Raw genomic sequence first — 20,428 nt, 5'->3', positions numbered from 1 at the left:
ACCAGTTTATCCCAGAGTATTTTAAAAACCTAACAAACTGTTTTGCTGTCTACTTCCTACAAACTGAGATGAAAAAGAGGCGCGGACACGTGATGACAAACCCCAGTCATGCATGTTTAATTTCCAGTGTTAGCAATGTATTTTTAATGGCTACGTCTTATTAGTTGTAGAGACAGTGAAATATAAAAGTGATAAATAAATAAATGTACGGTATTAAAGCAGGTCTAGTTCATATATTTATGACTTAATTCTTATTTTATAAAAGTACATGAAAGAAGGGTGGGCGGCATGGACTTAGTTTTGTCGCAATGTCATGTGAAACTTGCGATAATCATAAACGTGATAAGAACTATTTATTGCCTTTTTCCGCAACTGTATGTTTGTCACAGCAATCATTGCGGTTCTTGAAAAACATTCCCATTTGTAATACGCTTTGTTACGACACCAGTCACTGAGCTGCACACAGTGCACACTTTTAATCATATTTTCAAATGTATCGATATTTGACAGTTATTAAACAAAACGTGGAGAAAATGATAAAACTAACAATCTTGATAATACGTACAGTGACAATGATAAATCAAAATTCTTATCCCCGGTAAGAAGTTTATCACGATACATGATAAACGATACGATAAATGCCCATCCCTAACTTGAAAACTTGATTTTGTGGGAAATAAAATCAAGGATTTTACTCAATATCTTTCATTTGGCTTTAAGAAAAGTCATTCCAGGAATCCTGAAAGAAGCAGAAAATGAGTTTAAATATAGGGAAACCCAGTTAGCATGGTCTTTTTTTCTCAAGAGTTTCTATTACTTTGTACTCCTTGCCAGAGAAATGTACGTAGCACCACGTTGCTTAAAACGTGGTCCCTGCTTGACTGTTTAACAGCACTAATAAAGCTACCATTTAACTTTGTAGCTCTGAACTACACCCAAAAACTCAACGTGAGGAAATCCTTAAACCCGCCTTAACAGAGGCTTAATTACTTGGGATGTTGAAGTGGGTCAGAGCACACTGGATGCAGTAGTTTGTCTGCTATAACCTGTGCTGACAGGGACCATGGTGGGCAACAGCAGCAAAGTACATCGGAGGCGTAACTCCTGGCAACGGAGCAATCTGCTCGGCCATTTGCTGCTGGTTCCGGATGAGTCCTATCTCTGCTGTGCCTTGTGTTTGGGGCTAAAGTGGCTGCAGAAAAAAAAAAGATAATACAGAGCTTTGACCTTTTATATGAGCTTAGGGTAAGAGGTTTGGGGATATTTGTTGCCAAGCAACGAGACTACGGCAAATGCAGCATCGTGTGGGGGCAATTTTATAATCCTCTGTAAATGAATCACAGTGAATTTAAGAAAGAGCAAGAGAGATATTAAAGGAGCATTAATTATTGCTTTTTCAGGAATTAATTAGACATAAACAAAAATATTCCTCAAATATGAGTTTGCGGAGTCCTCTGGGCCAGACTCGGGTCAGACGGCTGCACTCGGGCTCCAAACGTTTAATTAAAACCATCAGTCACATTTTAAAGCTTCATTACACGGAGCCTGCCACCATATTGCTGCTGAAATGCACCAGGACATTGTCTTGTTTTCAGGTGCGTTAAGCCTCAAGTCATCTTCTGTATGCATATAGACAAACAGTAAATGTCAGTGGCAGCTCCCATAGTAATGATAATAAAAATAGTTTTAATTTTGCAGTATCTTTTCGCAGTATGTTTGTCACCCCACTGGACAAACATTTTCTTGGTTCTTTTTATTGTTATGATGTTTTTAAAGGCGATACAAGAGTTGGTAATTTTGTTTTGTTTTTCTCATGAAATGAATAAATAAAAAAGATTTTTATCCTTTTGTGGTGGCTTGTTTGAAGTAAAACAATTCAAAGTTTCAAAAGTAATCACGTAGACCCCTTTGAAGTTTAAATTTCAGTAGGAAAAGTTTTAAGTTTTCCACCAACCATAGCGAAAAAAATCAAAATGGCTGCAGCAGATTTCAAACACTGTGATTAGGGATGTTTGATTTCGATACTCTAAAAAAATATATAAAAAAAAAAAAAGAAGAAGAGTGAAGAGTATTTTATTTTTCATACAGAACACTTCTGTGAGATATCTTGAACTGATTTACTTGCACTTCTGGCAGTTTGTATCACATTGGATACTTCACACATATAACTGCATCCTGTATTTGTTAGCGTTTTCCTTTCAGAGAGACATACATTATTTTTTATTTATTAATATTTTTTCGGGACACGTCATCTTTTCACATTCTGCCCGCACAACATCACAACGTCAGTTGTGTATTGGTGAAAATGTCTGGCATTCATTGTTTTTAGGGGACTGATGGGCATGCTTTGTGGTGGGAACACTTCCGCTAATGCGCTAATAGCAGAGCTAATCCTTTGTTTTGCACTTAAGCTAATGTCTAACTCATTTATGTTTTTCTTAATCAACTTTTCCATATACATATACAAGAGCTAATTTAGTAAACGTTTGTAAATTTTCAGTTGAATTAGATAAATTTTCAATTTTGGTTTTCGACCATTAAAAGAATATTATTATGCAATATTAAATTTTTCTGTACATCATGTTATATTGTTTTCCTACCACTACTTACTCTTGTTTCCTGAACGTAGAACTCCCACTGTAGGTCTGTTGTTGCTTCCCCAGGCTAACCGGGCAGATGGTTTGGTTTGCTTTTAATAGGAGAAGAAGAGTAGAACTAACACCTTGTGAAATCATGTGATTGGAGGAAACATTTGCACAGTCTTCTGTGTCAATTATTTGCAACAATCAGAAAATAGAAAGGAGGATAACTTCATAGGAGTAATAATAGATAGCAAAATTAGCTGTACTAAAGAAATACAAAATCATGATTCCCGCATCCCTGCCGCACATTAAAGAGCCTCTATCTGTTCTATCTTTGCAGGTAATATCCATAAAATCCATAAGTTTTTACTGCCTGCTCTGTTTCTGGACCTCAAATGGAAACAGCTCCCATAAAACTGGTCATAAAGATAATCAAGATAGTATTAGATTATGTTCCTGCTGCCAAGTTTCCAGCATCTCCTTTTTTTATTGTCTCATTTTCTGACATGTTCTCACAACAACACCCATTCAAATCTATGGGATTTAAAGCAAGTTCTCTGTAGTTAATTATCCTGTTTGGGAGAAACAAAGAATCAATGCAATAAAGTAGATGAGCTGAACAGTTCTTATGTAGTTAAAAAGCTCTTATTTTAAGTCAAGTTTATTTGTGTAGCACATTTCAGGAACATGGCAGTTCTAAACATCGTCAACACATTACATAGTCAACAATTGTGAAAAACTAGTAGCAGTCATTGCATTTGTCAAATACAATCGTTAAAATCAATTCACATCAAATATGTGGATCAACGTTCCATACATTATGGTCCAAAAGCAACTCCAAACAGGTGGGTTTTTGCCTAGACACAAAAGGAATTCATTGTTTCGGTTAAATTTGGACACAATAAGATCCTTCTGTTACTATTTTGATTAATTTTGTTATTCCATCATGACCCAACAGAGCCTCCTCTTGTCTGTATCTGCTCTGCTTAGCTAGCGGTCTCTTGTTAGCATTCGTTTCCACGCGGTAACTGTCTTGGTGAAAGGTCCAAGTGGGTCCAAGGGAGTGGATGATGTATTCAGACCAGTGCGTTAGCCCCCTATTTTTACTGATATCCTGCATCGCAGAGGCCGAGGTCGCCGTAGATGATGAAAGATAATGGAACGTTAGTGACAGGGAGGCATCTCTGTGTACTTTACACATGAATAAGTTCCCCAATCTTGTCAGAAGCATTAAGTCCTAAAGCTTGCAACGCCACGCTTTGTCGAAATGGCTCTAAAGACAGCGGCGCAGATTAGTTTCATTAGATTAACCGTTCTAAATATGTCACCGAGATGTTTTGCTGCTAAATGTAGCAGCAGCTCCCGTCTCGACCTTTTTTTTTTTTTTTTGGTTCGTTTGTTTTTCTTCCTGGTTGCATGATTTCCCCCAAAACTGCCAGAAGTAATCAGATGAAGCTCATTGGAGAAATTATCGGGATCACTGGTTAAAGTGTCAACATCTGTTGCTGGTGTTGGTGGGCTAAAACGTGATCAAACTGATGACTTCTCTGTAATCGGCCTAAAGGCTCTGGGTCAGCTCGGTCTGTAGCTCAGCTTTAGTTCAATAAATAATGACTCAGGGTACGATGTCATGTGTTGTTGTTGTTCATCCGTAAAACCTTGAAGCTGAAAGCAGCGCTTACATCATAACTGTATCCTGTTTTATTTATACAGATACTTGGAAATTATTAAAGACAAACAACAGCCTCACTCCCAAAATGGCTGCATGTGCCTCACTACCTGCAGGTCTTCAAGAACCCGTAAACATTCCCCCCCTAAAAGCCTCTAAAGTGGCTGTAAAATGCTAAACAGAATTAAATCAGAGGCAACACTTTGTGTCCGTAGAGATAATAAACAACCTGAGCAGACAAACCCACTGTAGCTGAAACAATTTAGTAGTTTTTGAAGTTGAAACACACAGAAATGTATCATTTTGATGATCTTTTTGTTTTTAGGACTATAGATATGAACTTGGAAATCAAATGAGGCTATCAAGATAAGTCCTACTAACTACTAGCCTGGTAAAACCCAGCCCCATGTTCCACATTTTGCTAACATTCTACATCTAAAACAGCGCAGAAAATCATCGTCATTGTTCGTCTTCATTTTTTCACTGATTGGTCCGGTTGAAATTCTACTGGAAAATCCATCTCAATGGGAGAAATCCCAGACAAAGCAGTGAAGGGAGATGAGAAACAAACAAAATTTCATAATAAGTCAATAGCCAGGCTAGATTTGGTGTTTGAGACAAATTTGCAATCGTGTTTCACAAGGAGTAAAACTTCCTCATGGTTTTTGACATTGACGGACAATGTAGAAACTTTTAATCTGAGAGTACAAAACTATTTGTTTAAATGTAATGCGATTGGACCGGTACGTATCTTGCATTTATTTCCATATATGGAGGATTAAGCTGAATGAGCTGAGAAGCATGGAAACAATACATACAGAAATTAGACAATATTTAGATACTATATCTTTGTTTTATTTTAACATATTTATTTATAAACCTATGTTTGCAATTTCAAAAAACGTTAAAAACTTTATTAAGCAGGTTTGGGGCTTTTATTTTACCTAGTAGTCAATTATTCCCGTTTAGGTATTCAGATATTTTGGCACCCTTGTGTGTTAATAAAGATGCTTAATGTAAAAGAAAAAATAAAAAGTATCAGATCACATAGATGAACTTGTGGCAAAAAGGACGACAAATTGGAAGTGGTACATTATTTTTTTCAATCTGGTTATAAAAGGCAAAATCCAAGGTTGAAATTGGTATTGATATCCACAAAAACAGTCATCAGAACTCATCTAGATTTTTGGTCCGTACATATCTGATTTAGTCACAGATTTATCTAATAACACTGTCATTTATTGTCTTCCTTGACGTATTTAGATTTTAATTGTTTATTTCATGGCTACGTATAACGAAGTGAGTCGGATATTGGCGGAGGGGAACACAGAAGCAGCCTTTGCTGTGCAGCACTGGGACTCTGACTGAGCTGGTCTTTATTGACGTATTTCCTGCTATCTGTGACGCACAGCTTCCCAAACTCTGGGAAAAACACTCAATATCGACATGATGAGTAAGCTGCCACCAGGTTTGGAAAACAGCCTTAAACACATTGACAAAGTAGCATCTTCTGTTGTAGCTCCATGATGTGCGGATTTGCAGAAATTCACACATTTCTGTAATATAGTGACACAAACAGCGACTCAGTTACTCATACACACAGCTCTCTGTGGCTATAATTGGGCTCTATAATACTGATGCTATTCTTACATGCATGATGAGTAAATCTTTACTCTTCTCTCCTGTTCTCAATTATTCCATTTCTGAATGCTTTCATATGTCCTTATTTACACCATTCCAATCTTGTAGTCCTTGCATGGTGTAAGTCATCACATGTGACGTCTAACTCATCGTTTAGGGCTCAGGTGTTGTTGTTTTTTTTTTTTTTATGAATTATGGATCCTTTGTCTCTACACGTCGTAAGTGAAAGGGCACTGGGAGGTCGGCAGTGAGAATCTAACAGCAGCTGAGAGATCATTTCTATCTGCTTCCTCAAATAAAACACGTGAATTATATGAACGCAACAGACTCATGAATTATTCGTCCTCCTCCAGTTCTGAAAGTCTGCCTTTCTCTTTAGCGAGCAAGCCGTACTTCAAAAGAAATAAAACCTTAAAAAAGAAATTAAATTCTTTCATTCATTATAAGGTTTTACCAAAAGTGTAATTTAGCTTCATCCAGAATGTGGGAAAACTACGGATGGAAGACTTGCTAATTCAGCTTTATTTTTAAAAACTTGAATTCAATACAGATGGAAATATTGTGATAGAAACTCTTTAGGAAAATAAATGTTTTTTTTTTTTATTTGTGAGTCGGTATTGTACATTTTTATTTCTCGAAGTGCTTAACTACCAAGAAATATAAAAAAAATGCACAATGCTAAGTATGTGGGAGCTATTATGCTTAAAGAGGTGGTATTATGTATTTTCCAGGCATTCTATATCATAATCCAATAACTACGCTATGTTCAGTTGTTATAAAAATACTGTATATATCAATGTGACTTAAAAGAAATGGAACTTTGTAATTTAACGCCTTGAAATTGGGCTCCTGTCTCTTTAAGAAGCTTCTGCTCTTTCTGAAACTCAGGAAATCATCACAACATGATTCCTCTATTAATCCTTTAACAATGTATTTACCAATGTTTCACTGAGAAGTTGAGTGTATAATGAGCTCAGCGCATGTGCAGTTCCTCCAGGTGTTTGCTAGTTGCTGCTGGCTAGTCTGATGGAGCTGAGTGAGGGAGTCGCTGGGGTGGGCTGCTCTGTGAAGCACAGCCCATATATGGACCATGACCATGTAAGGAATCTATGAGAAGATATTTAACTTCATGCTAACAGTCATAGCTAGTTGTAAATGTATTTGTTTTACAAAATGTTTCTCAATCTGTTCCAGGCTGAGGATCACTTTACTCATTTAACAAACACTCACCGACCACCTGGCTTAAAATTGCCCTCGCAATAACATAACATCTTAAACTACACAACCTGAAATGAAAATATTGGTCTCTTAACTAACGAGAATGGTGGAGCTGTTTGGCCACAACAAAACTCAGGTTTGAGTTGTCTAAATATTCTGAAAGTGTGGATTTTAAGTTTAACTGTAATATCATATAACACATGGAAATAAACTACAAGTGTTGTGTGCATTAAAAATGTTTTTTTGCAACATTAAATATAGACCTTATTCACATATTTCAAATGTCAAATGTTTTTATCTATTCTATTTAAATCACTTTAAATTAAATAAAAATAACACGTTGACATGTGTGCTGAGCATTATTAGCAAGTCAAGTCTTTAAAAATGAACAGTTCTCGTTTATTGGTCATGACAAATAAACGTTTACATGCAGAACCACCAGGGGGCGCCCGCGGACCTTCAGTGTTCAGGTAACCACAGTTTGAGAAAGGCAGATTTTACTTTAAATAAAAGGGATAGTCTTAATTGTCTGTTTTTGTATTTCCACATTGCTGGCCTTGTACCTTTGTACTGAAAGGGAAGTTCAAGCTTTTTATTGTTACTGAGCTGTATTATCAATGTGGCGAATACCACTACACACTTTGTAACACCAGAACATTCAATCCAATGTCTCATATATTCTTTCAAAAGGAATATAAACTGGAGGAACGGGATGACAGACAGTGTTAATGGTTTTGAAACTGTAGAGGTGAAAAGTCTGTTTTTCAGATTTTTGGAAGCATTCACACTCATCACTGTTCTTTGATGAAACATTTCCATTGTTAGGATTCCAATTATCTTAAATAAATAATAATAGAAAAGGAGTCAAAGATTTTCTGCCTCTATTGTCGTCTAACTGGCTGCAGGCATGTGCTTCTTTCTTGTTCCCATAGCAACTTTCTGGTTGTAATTACTGCAGTTTGCACCTTTAAAAGCTCTGCAGAGCTCTTTGGGTTCATACACTGGCAGTCACTTTATCTTTCAGTTTTTTTTAAATAAATTTAGATAAATGTATTTTAAATCAATAAACTGCAGACTAATGATATGTTTGTTCTTTTGAAAATTAATTGTGAACTTCAGAATGATGTTTGTTCTTGACACCTTGATTAAATAAATGGATTTCTTTGTGCTCCTTAATTATGGACAAGCCTCAATGTTTACACCAGTGCACCTAAGTGGTCGAACAGTTTCTACCTCAACTATCCAAAAGTAAAGTAGAAGAGCTTGAGTTGTAGCATTTAGCATACTGAGGTGGTGAGTCGCGTTAAGAGGGTCAAAAATACAAGTCAGATGTGTAGGATGGCAATGTTAGAGCGTTATTTACCTGAAATAATGTGTCTTTGTATAGACAGAGATGCAACAATTTGAGCTGTATTCATGTTAAAATAACCACAACAAAGAGTTGTAGTTAAAGATTAATTTAAAGAGGTTCTAAGTGTTGGTGTGAGATTTCTAGTAATGCAGATGAACTTCTTTCTTTCTGCTTCTTCACATTATCCAGGTTAAATGTTCAGTGTGACTTGTACATCAGTGTTATTTGATGTTTTGTGGGCTTTGTTCAGGCTCAGACACTGCAAAGCAGCCGTCCCCATGGAAACGCCATCTATCCTGTCTTTTAATTGCCTCAGAAATGCTCTCAGTGTGCGGATTCTCCTAATATATCTGATTTAACCCCCACCCTCCTCAGCTTTGATTTCATGCTTGTGTTAATGCTAAAGAGTGTTGCCATGGAGCACCCAATGGGGCGTTGTTGTTTTAATGGGAGAGACCACTTGGCTGGGCATGCACTTCACAGGACTGGTGCTTTGGCCAGGTCCCTGCATGCTGCTAACACTTTCAACTTGGCTGGATCCAGATGATAAAGCTGAAAAGGCTCAGGACTATGATTGGAAACACGGTCGTTCCCCTCATTTTGCTCTAACCGTCCTTGTTCTTCCTTCATTTCCGTCTGCAATCACTACACAGGCAATTTTAGTGGCTCACTAATTGCCAGAGTCAGGCACAAATGGAGCAGAATGTTAAGTGTGCAGATAGAGAGAGGCTGATGGAACACCATCACTGATAAAGTGGGTGCCACCTCACTCATGGCAGGGCGAGCGCATTGTCGGAGGGAATTTACAGGTGAGGCGTCTCTGTATTGTAGAAAACTATTCATTACTGAGTCCTGGGATTTGGTATAAGCTCAGGTATTTGAGGGCTGGAGGCCCCCATGCTTGCTAGCCTCACAAGCTGCGTTTCCATTGCAAATGTGCGCAAAACTAATGTCGAAGAAACACAATTTTGCAACTGCAGTGTTTTCATTAAGTAAGAAACAATTAAAATCACAGACGAATACGTTTGTCCATGCGATAAGCCATTAAAAAACAGTCGTGCCGTCAAACTCCTACCCTGTCGTTGTCTTCGTCTTTTCCGACAGTAGTAACATCTGGTAATTGATCACGTGACTCGTGTGACACAAAAAAGTGTTCCCGTTGCAGTTTTGTGAAATAAAACTCAGCTGCATTTTGATACAGCTGAAAACACGCCTCACGCTAGTGCGAAAACAATGTAATCAAAAAATGTGAGTCTTTTGAAATTACCGTGTCTCCAATGAGCAAAGCTATTTTTGTAATTCCAATTTGCACAACTTTAAGTCGTGTTTTCATTGACCTAAAAATTGTGCAGACTGGAATTACGAAAACAGCAAAACTGTCCTTCAAACAGTTGAAAGAATGAAAAAGAAATGCTGTAGTACTGTAAAGAGGACTAAAGAGGTAAATTTTGACCAAAATATCCCTATTCATTTAAAGAAGAAACTTTATATTTGCGATGTAACGCAGTGCAGATCTTATCCAACATTAATGTTTCATTCCAAATAACTGGACTACGATAATGCCCAAACTCCAACACAGCTTCAACATTGTTGCCAGATACACCAAACAACAACATGATGAATATTACACTTTTCTTTGTTTCTCCTTGTGTTGCTCAGATCCTTGTTGGGGAACTTTGTGCGTTCTTTACCAAAGCAGAGGGAACCCAGGAAAGGACCATAGTCACCACAGACTGCTGCTACTTCAACCCCCTGCTCAGGCGCATCGTACGCTTCTTAGGTGAGGATGCAGCAAACACAACATAAGACATTGTACCTGCGAGTTCTGCTTTTATCAAAGGTTCCTGAAAATACCCTTGTTGAATCATAGCAACCTAATAAAATATTTCATGCAAGTGGCATCCAGTTTCAAAAAACGAACATTATTATGATGTTAATAAAGATCTAAATATCTGTCAGTGAAGGCCATAGTCTTTCTTCTTCATTGCCAGTGGTGTTATTCTGCTAACTTAAAAATTACAAAGTAATTGCGATATCCTCAATCATTATTTAATGTACACCTTGAATGTGAATTTAAAAAATATATATTTTCATTTATTAATATAAAAACAGCCCTTGTTGTAAGATTTTGTGGGTAGTATGGATGAAAAACATCTAATGTACACAAACGTTGGGCAATGTTTCTGACATCTGTGGATTCTTCAGTGGCAATTGAAATGCAGTCTGCACTCTGTACAGCTGCATTGTCATTGTTTGGTAATAATTCACATTTTTTTGATTGTCGTAAAACTGACACAGAGAGAGACACTGTGAGTCCCATATACTTGATCCATGAATGTGCCACAGAATCCCTGAAATGTCCTCACATTTGCACTGCATAAATGGCATTTTTCAAGCTATTAGTATACATGGCAATACAGGAATCAGCCTTACAGTGAGCTTATCTTCTTGTGAAAGCTGTACTGTGCCTCATTGAGGCTTGAGGATGAATGAAAAACATCAGGAAACAAGTCAGGCCATCATGAAAGACATAGCCGCAACACTTCAGTTTGTCATCCAGTCCTGGTACATGAAGCTGTTAATTGGACGATTAAATGGGCTGTGATGTTGAAGGTAGAACATTCAGGATCCCTGCAGGGAGACTTTCATGAATATTAAGCAGCTTGCAAGTTTGCATCTTGAAATTAATCAGCTGAGGTGAAGACTCCAGCGACGATTTTACACCTTAGCTGATAATAAAGTGTTAGCGCTATTTTGAGGAGAGGGGATGCGTGGGGGGAGTATCCTGTTTTTACTCAAGGCATGTGTACATGATTTGATACTAATCTCCAATATTTATCGTACTTTAATTTCTTTTCCTATGTGCAAAGATAAAATCTTTAACATCTTATCACCGCATCCACTAAAGTTCCCCGCTCCCCACTGCTCCTCTTGCACCCAGGAGTGTACGCCTTCGGCTTGTTCACCACTGCCATTTTCGCCAACGCCGGCCAGGTGGTGACAGGAAACCAGACGCCTCATTTTCTGTCCGCCTGCCGACCAAACTACACAGCGTTGGGCTGCCAGTCGACCATGCAGTACATCACCGAGCGCCGCGCCTGCACGGGCAACCCGCTGATTGTCATGTCTGCGCGTAAATCCTTCCCGTCTAAGGACGCAGCGCTCAGCGTGTACTCAGCCTTGTACACTGTGGTAGGTCGGAGCATGCTGCTGGTCGTGATAACAGCTGGTTATGATTTTGTTCCAAGTGAGGTTCCCTGGAATACCTTGGTTATATAAAAAGAAACACTTCCTTGCTATTTGAAAAATCTGTCAAAATATCGAAAATTTGCCATGGAGCATGCAATTTTTGTCACTGCCTTGTGCTTCTGTATACTGTGCTTCCCCTTTTGACCGGCTCTCTGCAGATGTATGTGACATTGGTGTTTAAAACCAAAGGCACTCGGCTCACCAAGCCCACCATCAGCCTCACTCTGCTGTGCCTGGCCGTGCTGGTGGGAGTGGTGAGGGTCGCCGAGTACCGCAACCACTGGGCTGACGTGCTGGCTGGATTCTTCACCGGTGGCGCCATCGCTGTGTTTTTGGTGAGTCTAAAAGCATGAATGCATTTTTTTTTTACCCCCTGTCTTATTTTCTCATGGAATACTCACAAAGTAGGTTTTTAAATGTTTTCAATTTGATTGGAAGTTTATGTGAAATGACTAACACAACAATGTGGTGATTGTAATAATAATTAAATGATAAGAAATAATTTAAATTTGAATCTATCTGGTTATCTTTCTAGCTAGTAAACTTGCTATCTAGCTACTTTAATAGCCGTCTTGCTAACTAGCTTGCTTCCTTGCTATCTCTCCATCTAGCTTACTCCCTGGTTATCTTCCGAACTAGCTAGCTACTCAGCATCAGTGTTTTCCACTGCTAGCATAATCTTTGTTGGGGTCAAAGTCGAATGTAGTCTTAGGTTGCCTTCTTATGGTGAACTTTGACATATAGGTTGCTTCAAATAAGCCATACTTACCAGCACCACATAATACAGTATATTTACCCACTTTTGTTTGTTGAGAAGCATTTACTGTAGCTGTATTCTGAAATGAAAAGTTCATTTTTCAGCATTGCCTTTTAAAGATGACTAAATCAAAGATAATCTCCAAGACTGCAGCTTCGTTGTATTTTAGACGGATTCCCATACCCCTCATGATTTTTCTCGTCCTCTACAGGTAACTTGTGTCATTAACAACTTCCAACAGTTTCAGCCAAGCCCGCCTCCGCTGCGACCCCAACGTCCTGAATCCATGCTGGGCATGCCCATGGTGACACTGCCTTGTGTGGAAAGTCCACTCGAAAAGTTAAGTGGCCCTCAGGTAAGGGGCGGGGATGGGTGTAAAGTACAACTGTGCCCACCAAATGGCTGAGATAAACACCCCTTGTCTCTTAACTGGATCTGTTATCCTCCTTTTTTTCTCCTGCCCTGTATCAAAATGAGCGTGCATGCGGCCCATGTTCCCAGCAAAAACACCCGAGTGAATCCTTTAAATCTATGCACACTTAAGTGGGCAGCTGAAAAGGGTGTAGCGGGGCTTCCTCCATAAGACAGAATGGATCATTATCTTAGCATAACTGGCTATACAACCAGGGGGTTTCAAAGAGTTAAATTCCCCTTAGCGAATTCGACAACCGTAAACTGTAAACTTCTGCTGTTTTTTTATTTTCTTCGGTCAAGTTTTTAGCAAAAACAACAAAAAGACACTTTGCGCGTCAGTTCTGGAGTTCAGACACACACAAGAAAACTGACCTATAAATAAGGTTAGCAAAAAGTGCAAATAGCGATTAGCAGAACAAATCAAGTACAGTTACTAGTGACGTTTCAAATGTCCATCTATACATCATATGGTAAAATAATTACTTTTTACATTAACTGCAAAAGAGCTTGTTCAATAATTCATTAATCATATGTTGTGCAACAAATATTAAGTTAGCCATTAAAAATACATTTAATACTCTGTTAGCATAAACAGAAAATAATCACAGGCACAAGCATTTCATTAGCAGTGCTTATAACCCCGGTCGAGCCTCTAGATGTGCAAAGCTAGCAAAGATGTACCCTGAATTGCAATCCAACAAAAACAAAGACTTAATAAATATCAAAAACACTTTTCAGATATTTATTAGTGAAACTAAAAAAGCTCAATTTCGGAAAACAGTCGCTAAAAAGTTTATGCGCTAGGGGGAGGTGTTGTTGCAGTTGTATTGAAATTGTTTTTCACTAAACTGCAGTGAAATTTTTATTTTTTATTTTTTTTGCATTACGCCAGTGTGTTTACAGCTCAAAGAGCTTATTTTTAGGCATTGGCCTCTTTGGACAGCTGGCAAAGTTGTGTTTCTTTCTTTTTTTTCTTGCACAAATGTGTGAAAAAGTTTTCACACAGCTAGTTTCAGATTAGACCTTGAGATCTCCTCAGCGTGAGTCATCAGATTGTCTAAAACACAGCGACAGCAGCAGTCCTGAATGCCCCATAAAGTTTTATCTTCTCCTAAAAAGAGTGCTGCATGTCCTAAAGCGATTCTCAGCGGGGGTGCTGTCCGAGTAGCCGTGTTGATGTCTTTCGTCCTCTGTTGGTCCGTCTCCGTCACTAACCCTCGCCTGACCGGTTCTCTTTCCTCTGTCTCCCCACTTTGTCTTCCTCCTCTCGATCTTTCACTCCCCTCCAGCACCCTGCACTCTCTGCCTCCCCGCCACCTTTCAACGCCTACATCCAGCCATTCTAACCAAACCTGAACCCCCTTTTTGTTACCGTCATCCCTCCACTATCTCTGTCTTATTTCTGTTCGCACATCCTCTCTCCTCTCTCTCTCCCCATCACCCCCAACCCTAAACGATCAGTTCATCCGACACATTGCACTGGATTATTCTTCTCTTCACCCCGCCCCTCTGTCCCCTTCGCCTTCTTTTTCTTTTCCTTCTTCTCCCCCCCCACTCCCCTACCTCTCTCTCCTTCTCACTCCTCTCTCTACCCCTGCAGACTCCGCGGGACTCTCCGTTCACAGAGATCACATGACCATCAGCCCTATCGGTTCCCCGCCACCCCCGATGTCCTCGTACCGTCTCGCTCCATTTCCAGCGAAGTCTAGACCAGCCGGAACAGCAGCACTCGCCACACTGCGCGGCCCACGGGTCGGGTCGGAGCGCCATGCTGCATCGTTCCTATTCCACGCAGGTCTAGGCCCGGCGGACATTAACCCCTCCCCCTCCACGCCCCATAGACTTCCTTAAACGCCGGGGAACCGATAGGCAAACTATTTCAGACTTCTTTGTTCTTAAAATACTGTGAACAATCAACAGAGAATCACCCATCTCTCTTGAGTGATTCATTTTTACGTTCTTTTGTATCAAATCAGTCGCGATGGATTTCTCCAGCTTTGACTTAAGAGATTTTTGTACCGCTAAGTTCACACCTGTGGAAGAGGAGGCGGGATCTGACAACCAGAGGTGGGGGGATGACCTCCGCCACAGTGGACCAAAGACACTCGCTGCAGGCAATGTGTCAAACTCTGTTAAAAATACCTTTTTACCAAGCCACACACTCAAAAATAACCATAAGCTGCGTTTCCATTAACCACATAATTGCTCAATTTGACATTTCTGAAAAACTAATTTTTCGATGAAAGCGGTGCTACATGCTAGTGAATCATGGGGTGTACTTAGATTTGTCCATGACTATGTTAGCAATCAAATGAATTTTATTTCTTCATAACTGTATACCGCAAATGTTTTTGATTTTAAAGTCCCATTTTAGGTTCTTAATTGTTTAACAATTTAAGACGTGTTGGTATTTCATCACTTTAACTTTTAATAGCGTAATCGCCAAAAGTCATATTTAGGCCAAATTGAGATATCTGCGTAATACTGACCTATTTATCCTGTTAACGTCAAAATACATTTGCTTAATGGAAACATGCTAATTTTGAAAAAACTTGTTTTTCAAAATGTTTTGGCGTTGAAATGAGTTTTTTTTGTGGATATTTTAAAACTACTTTAATTTGCAAAACTGCAAAATACTTTTTTTGTATCATACAAGTCATGATCAACAACAGGATGTCATCATTGGCTCAAACCATGACAAAAACAACGGGAAGCAGTTGGAACTGAGACATTGCAAGTGCAATTTTGTGGGTGTTTTTTTGACATTAGCGGAACATTTACAACGTTTTGTGCACGTTTGCAATGGAAACGCAGCTGTAAGCACGTGTCTTTTTTTTTTCTTCCTGCTCATCTTATCGAACACGCTGCTGACATTCGGGTGGTCCGCTCTGTACTGCATGCGGTCCACCTCGAGCAAAGCACACTCGGCAGAAACAACCGACAGAAGCAGAGAGGAGGAAAAAGCACAGAACCTTTCAGATGCCTGTCTGATTTAAAGCTTTTTTTCCACCCTGAGACGGGTGAAATTTTACCAAATTCTAATGGAAAAAGTATCAGAGTTTCTGACTGCAGCCAAATTCATGTTTTTCGTTGTTATTGTTCCTACATGCTGTCTGAGATTCTTGTTTGGTCCTTGTTCCGCTGGATTTGGAACATCGTTTTCCCAGGGAAAAAAAACAAAAAAACTTTTTCTCTCTTTTGATTGGCCCTGTAGTGTATCTCTTCTGACTGATTCTGAAGACTTTATGTTCACTGATCTGTATATAAGACGTAGATGCCACAAGCGCCACATGCGGTGAGACAGTTTTGCTGAATTTGATTTGCACACTCTGCCCCTTCTTCTCCATTCAGCTCCCCTCCCAGACACTGTGCCGTCATTGTGCTGTGAAAGGTTTCCCCCTGCTGGATGGCCCGTGCATTAACACACTAAGGAACAAAGGGAAAAATAAACTTCTGAACATGTTGTCACATTATATAAATGTATTTTATTAGGATTTTATTGATGATAGGCCAACACAATGCATCGGAAAGGAAACACTTATCAAAATTTTCCTGAAAAAATAATTAAAAATGTATACCTACATTTATTCTGACTGATTAAAAATAAATCCAGTGTAATCAGTTTCTTTAGTGATTGGAACTAATTCAGTCCACATGCTTTACTAAACTGTTCAGGTCGTTATTCAAAAATTAAAGGAGGGTGACTCAATATCTGGCAATGATTTATATCAAAGCATTTAAAAAGGGCCTAGTCAAAATCTAGACCAAAATCCTCTTCTTAATTCCAAGCTGTTCAGACCTGGTGGACCGCATTGCGAAACGCTCGACGTAGCCACTGAATGGTGGTTCTAGAAAGTTCTGCCTCCACACTTTTAAGATTTTCATTCAAGTATCATTTTCCCTCCACGTTACAAATATGCATAACTTAGTTTTGGACCATCATGTAAACTAACCAATAAAATGCATTTTTATTGGGCGGTTTGATGAAATGTTAAGGAGTTTAAGGGATGCCAACACTTCACTGAACTCTAAAGCACACAAAAGCATAACTAGGTGTTGTCATACCCGTGCCCCGCAACACCCACTTTCTAACCCTGAATCTTCTTTGTATGATACTGTAAATAGAGACATTTTTGTACTTGACAGCAGAATTTCCACTAATTTCACTTAATGTTGAAATTGGGTTGAATTGTGTGGATTTCTTTTTATTTATTTTGATGGAGAACGTGGATTCTGTAACTAACCAATGGGAGAGTCTCCTGTGAGTTTCTGTGGGATCACACTGTTACATTGTTCTTGTTAAATCTAAGTACACCCTGGCAGCTTCCATTTGATTTAAAGTTTGTTAAAAAAAATAACAATTGAAACTGGACAGGAAATGTTTTTAAACTGAAAATAAAGTTTTGAAACTGCAAAAAAAAAAAAAAAACAACAACACTGAATCTGAAAAGTAGTTATGAACATTTTTCAGTTTTAAACTTTTTTTGTTTCAAATATTTTATTTCTGGTATAAAATAAGTTTTCAATTTCAAATCTTTAGTTTTCGCCGTTTCAATTTGTCATTCTTTTGAACAAACTTTATGGAAAGTTTTCCTCTGGGATAATATGGCATATATTATGTAAACACGTCGAGAGTCATTTTGATGCTAAAAGTGGTGCTACATGCTAGTGAATCCTGGGGGTGTACTTAGATTTGTCTATGTCTGTGTTAGCAAACAAATTTTCTGTTTTCATGACTGTAAACTGCAAACTTTTTCCGTTTTAAAGTCCCGTTTAAAGTTACTGATCTAACACGTGGTTTTACTTCAGCCCTACTTTTACGTGATGTTAGCCTCATAGCATAATTGCCTGAAGTTATGTTTAGTCCAAATTGAGATATCTGTGTAATATTGATCTCCTCACACTGCTCTATCACCTCAGCCTATCAGAACACTTGTTAGCATCCAAAACTCATTTTTCTTCCCGTCCAATATTAATTTATTCTCTTGTTTTCCAAAATCGCTAAAATATGGCTTTGACGGTTATGCTACGAGGTTAGCGGTGAGTATCATGAACATTTCAACTTCACACATGATTTATTGTGAATGTAAATCTTTTCAGTATAAAACAGCTATAGGAATTTCTCAGTTACAAGCGAAACATGCATCATTAGCTGTTTTTCCATTGGCCAAATAATTGCGCAATTTGACATATCAAAAATAAATTTGCTCAACGGAAACATGCCAGTGTTAACCAATTGTGGTTTTTGTGGGTTTTTAAAATTTTTTTTCAAATGTGATGTAATGTTTTTATGTTTTCATTTATGACAGAAACTGCATATGCGTTAACCTTAAAATTTCGTGAATTGGAATCACAAAAATAAGCTAGCTTAATGGAAACACAACAATTTTGAAAAAAACTAATTTTTGTATTAGAAGTTTTGAAGCTAGGATGAGGCGGGGCTTTTGGCCGTATTGAAATTGGGTTATTTTGCAAAACTGTGATGGAAACACTTTTTTCACATCACACGAGTCACATGAACAACCAGATGTTGCCACTGGCACAAAACCACGAGAAAGACGACGACAGGAAGTAGTTGGAGGATGGTGGTGCTGCAGTTTTTTTAATCACTTATTGGTTGAACAATTTTATTCACATGTGATTTTAACTGCATTTCCTATCTAATGAAAACATCGCAATTGTGGAACGGTTTAAATTATAGAAGTATTGATGAAGTTTTGCGCACATTTGTAATGGAAACACAGCTACTGCCTGTCAGCTGATGGTATTCAGAAGCTTAAGCTCATTGAAAACAAAAGCTTTCTAAATCAGTGTTCTCTCTTTTCGGTCCTTTAACAGACAACCATCCACAAGACAAACTTTCCAGACTCTTTCCCTCTGCTGATATTTACCTGCTTGTCTGAGCCGAAATGAAAAAATAATCCTCCAAAGTCCAGATGTGAAGTTTGGTCAGATGTTTTCTCCCTCTGTCGTGTCTGTATTTCTGTCCTTATTTTTCCTCTGCCATGCCCCACTGAAGCAGAAATGCCTTAAAATAATCTCCATGGAGACATGTAATAACTCTAGGTGGGTATACGTTCCGTGCTTCGAGTTCAGCGTGTGAGCAGCTCCTCTGTCAATCTTCAGATGTGCCGTTGGTGTTCGCCGTGTGAGCACCGCGTCGGCGCCGCTAAAGAGGTTCAAACGGCTGCACCCCAGAAGTCAAACGGTCCTCATGAAGATGCAGATTTCTCTTTTTGCTCAGCTTGTCAGCCGCGCCGCTCCGCTTCCCCTGTAAACTCTTCGACGAACTCGTTAGAAATCAAAGAACAAAACATGCCGAGGTTGACTGATATGTGAACAAAACAAAGCGAAAAAAACCACTCATCTCCTTCAGATCCGCAGCTCTGAGGGACCGCTACGTTTCCTTTGATCCCGCAAACCTTCTGTTTTTGTAATGATTTGTGTGAAGAGAACAATAAATGGATATTGCGATAAGAAACGGGGCCTGAGCCAGTCGGCGGAGTCTGTTAGTGATTTATGGACAGAGCTGTCTGTCTCTCCACACGGCATGGTGTGCGGTCATCATGTCTGCGTAGTTTTACAATGAGTGGAGACATCAACGTCTCCACTCCACACAAGTGGAGACATAAGACGGATTTCTGCTTTTGTGTTTATTGTCACATTTAAATGGTTTTGATTTGAAATATTTGAGCTTCTGACCCCGAAGATGACAGAAGTGTCTCGTGGCTGTTGGTTGAGTTCACAACCAAGTCAATTAAACAACAGACACTTCACAAGCCAAATGCTCTTATCTTCTGGTAAGGATTGTTTTTCTTTTATCTCTTCTAACACAGCTAGCATTAATATGTGCTAGCATTATAATCTTGGTTATATAATTTGATCAAAACAAACTTTTATCACAATATGGAAAACGATAAAAAAGACATTTGTACTGCTTTGAGATTGCAAACGAAGAAACATGACGATGTGGTGAACCTTCCCAGGAATGGCCGACCCAACAAAATTACTAAAAAAAGTTAAAACCCAGAACAGCATGCATAGCTCTACATGCCTCAGTTAAAGTCAGAATCTATGAGTCACCAAGAAGAAGCACAAAGTTACAAAATGGCCTCCATGGGAGAGTTCAAAGGTGAAAAATACTCATGTGTAGCACGTCATATTTGATACAAACGGCATTTGGAAAATACCTTCAAGTTGTAAAACTGACTTCTCTACTTACTCTCAGGCGGTTAGGGTTACGGTTCTCTGACTTTTAATTGTAAAAATGTCTTTAAAACCAAACAGTGAGATGTGAATCGCATCAGAATCATTGATTCCTTTCAACTTGTTCTGGTCAGAACCGCCCATGTGGCAGCGTCGCGCATTTACTGAAGAAATCCACAAGATGGCGACGCACGTCACACACAGGAAGCAAGCAGAGGCATTTTCCAGCTTCCTTTTCAGCCTCCTGAAGTGGGAGGAACAATCAGATGGCGGCTGATGAGGCCTGCACCTGTGTGTGCTAATTGGCGAGGAGAAGATTCAGCCTCTTAATGTCACAGATT

General features: G+C 38.9%; 1 protein-coding gene across 3 annotated transcripts in view; it reads left to right on the top strand.

The window, feature by feature from the left end:
- plppr2a (phospholipid phosphatase related 2a) overlaps window positions 1-18,101 on the top strand; it is a 41,406-nt gene extending 23,305 nt beyond the window's left edge. The window contains exons 4-8 of one of the 3 annotated variants that reach the window (XM_008415345.3): window positions 10,121-10,241; window positions 11,403-11,653; window positions 11,869-12,045; window positions 12,679-12,806; window positions 14,482-18,101. In XM_008415345.3, coding sequence (XP_008413567.1) covers window positions 10,121-10,241; window positions 11,403-11,653; window positions 11,869-12,045; window positions 12,679-12,806; window positions 14,482-14,590 — 786 coding nt within the window. In that variant the 3' untranslated portion in view covers window positions 14,591-18,101. Of the gene's footprint in view, window positions 1-10,120; window positions 10,242-11,402; window positions 11,654-11,868; window positions 12,046-12,678; window positions 12,823-14,170; window positions 14,345-14,481 lie in introns of those variants that run through there. The other 2 variants (XM_008415348.3, XM_008415346.3) reach the window with 2 other exon arrangements.
- The last annotated feature ends 2,327 nt before the right edge of the window (window positions 18,102-20,428 follow it).

Source organism: Poecilia reticulata, chromosome 8 (assembly GCF_904066995.2).
Source record: "Poecilia reticulata chromosome 8, P_reticulata-male-v2, whole genome shotgun sequence".
Taxonomy (NCBI): Eukaryota; Metazoa; Chordata; class Actinopteri; order Cyprinodontiformes; family Poeciliidae; genus Poecilia; species Poecilia reticulata.
This window is presented reverse-complemented; position numbering and strand designations above follow the sequence as displayed.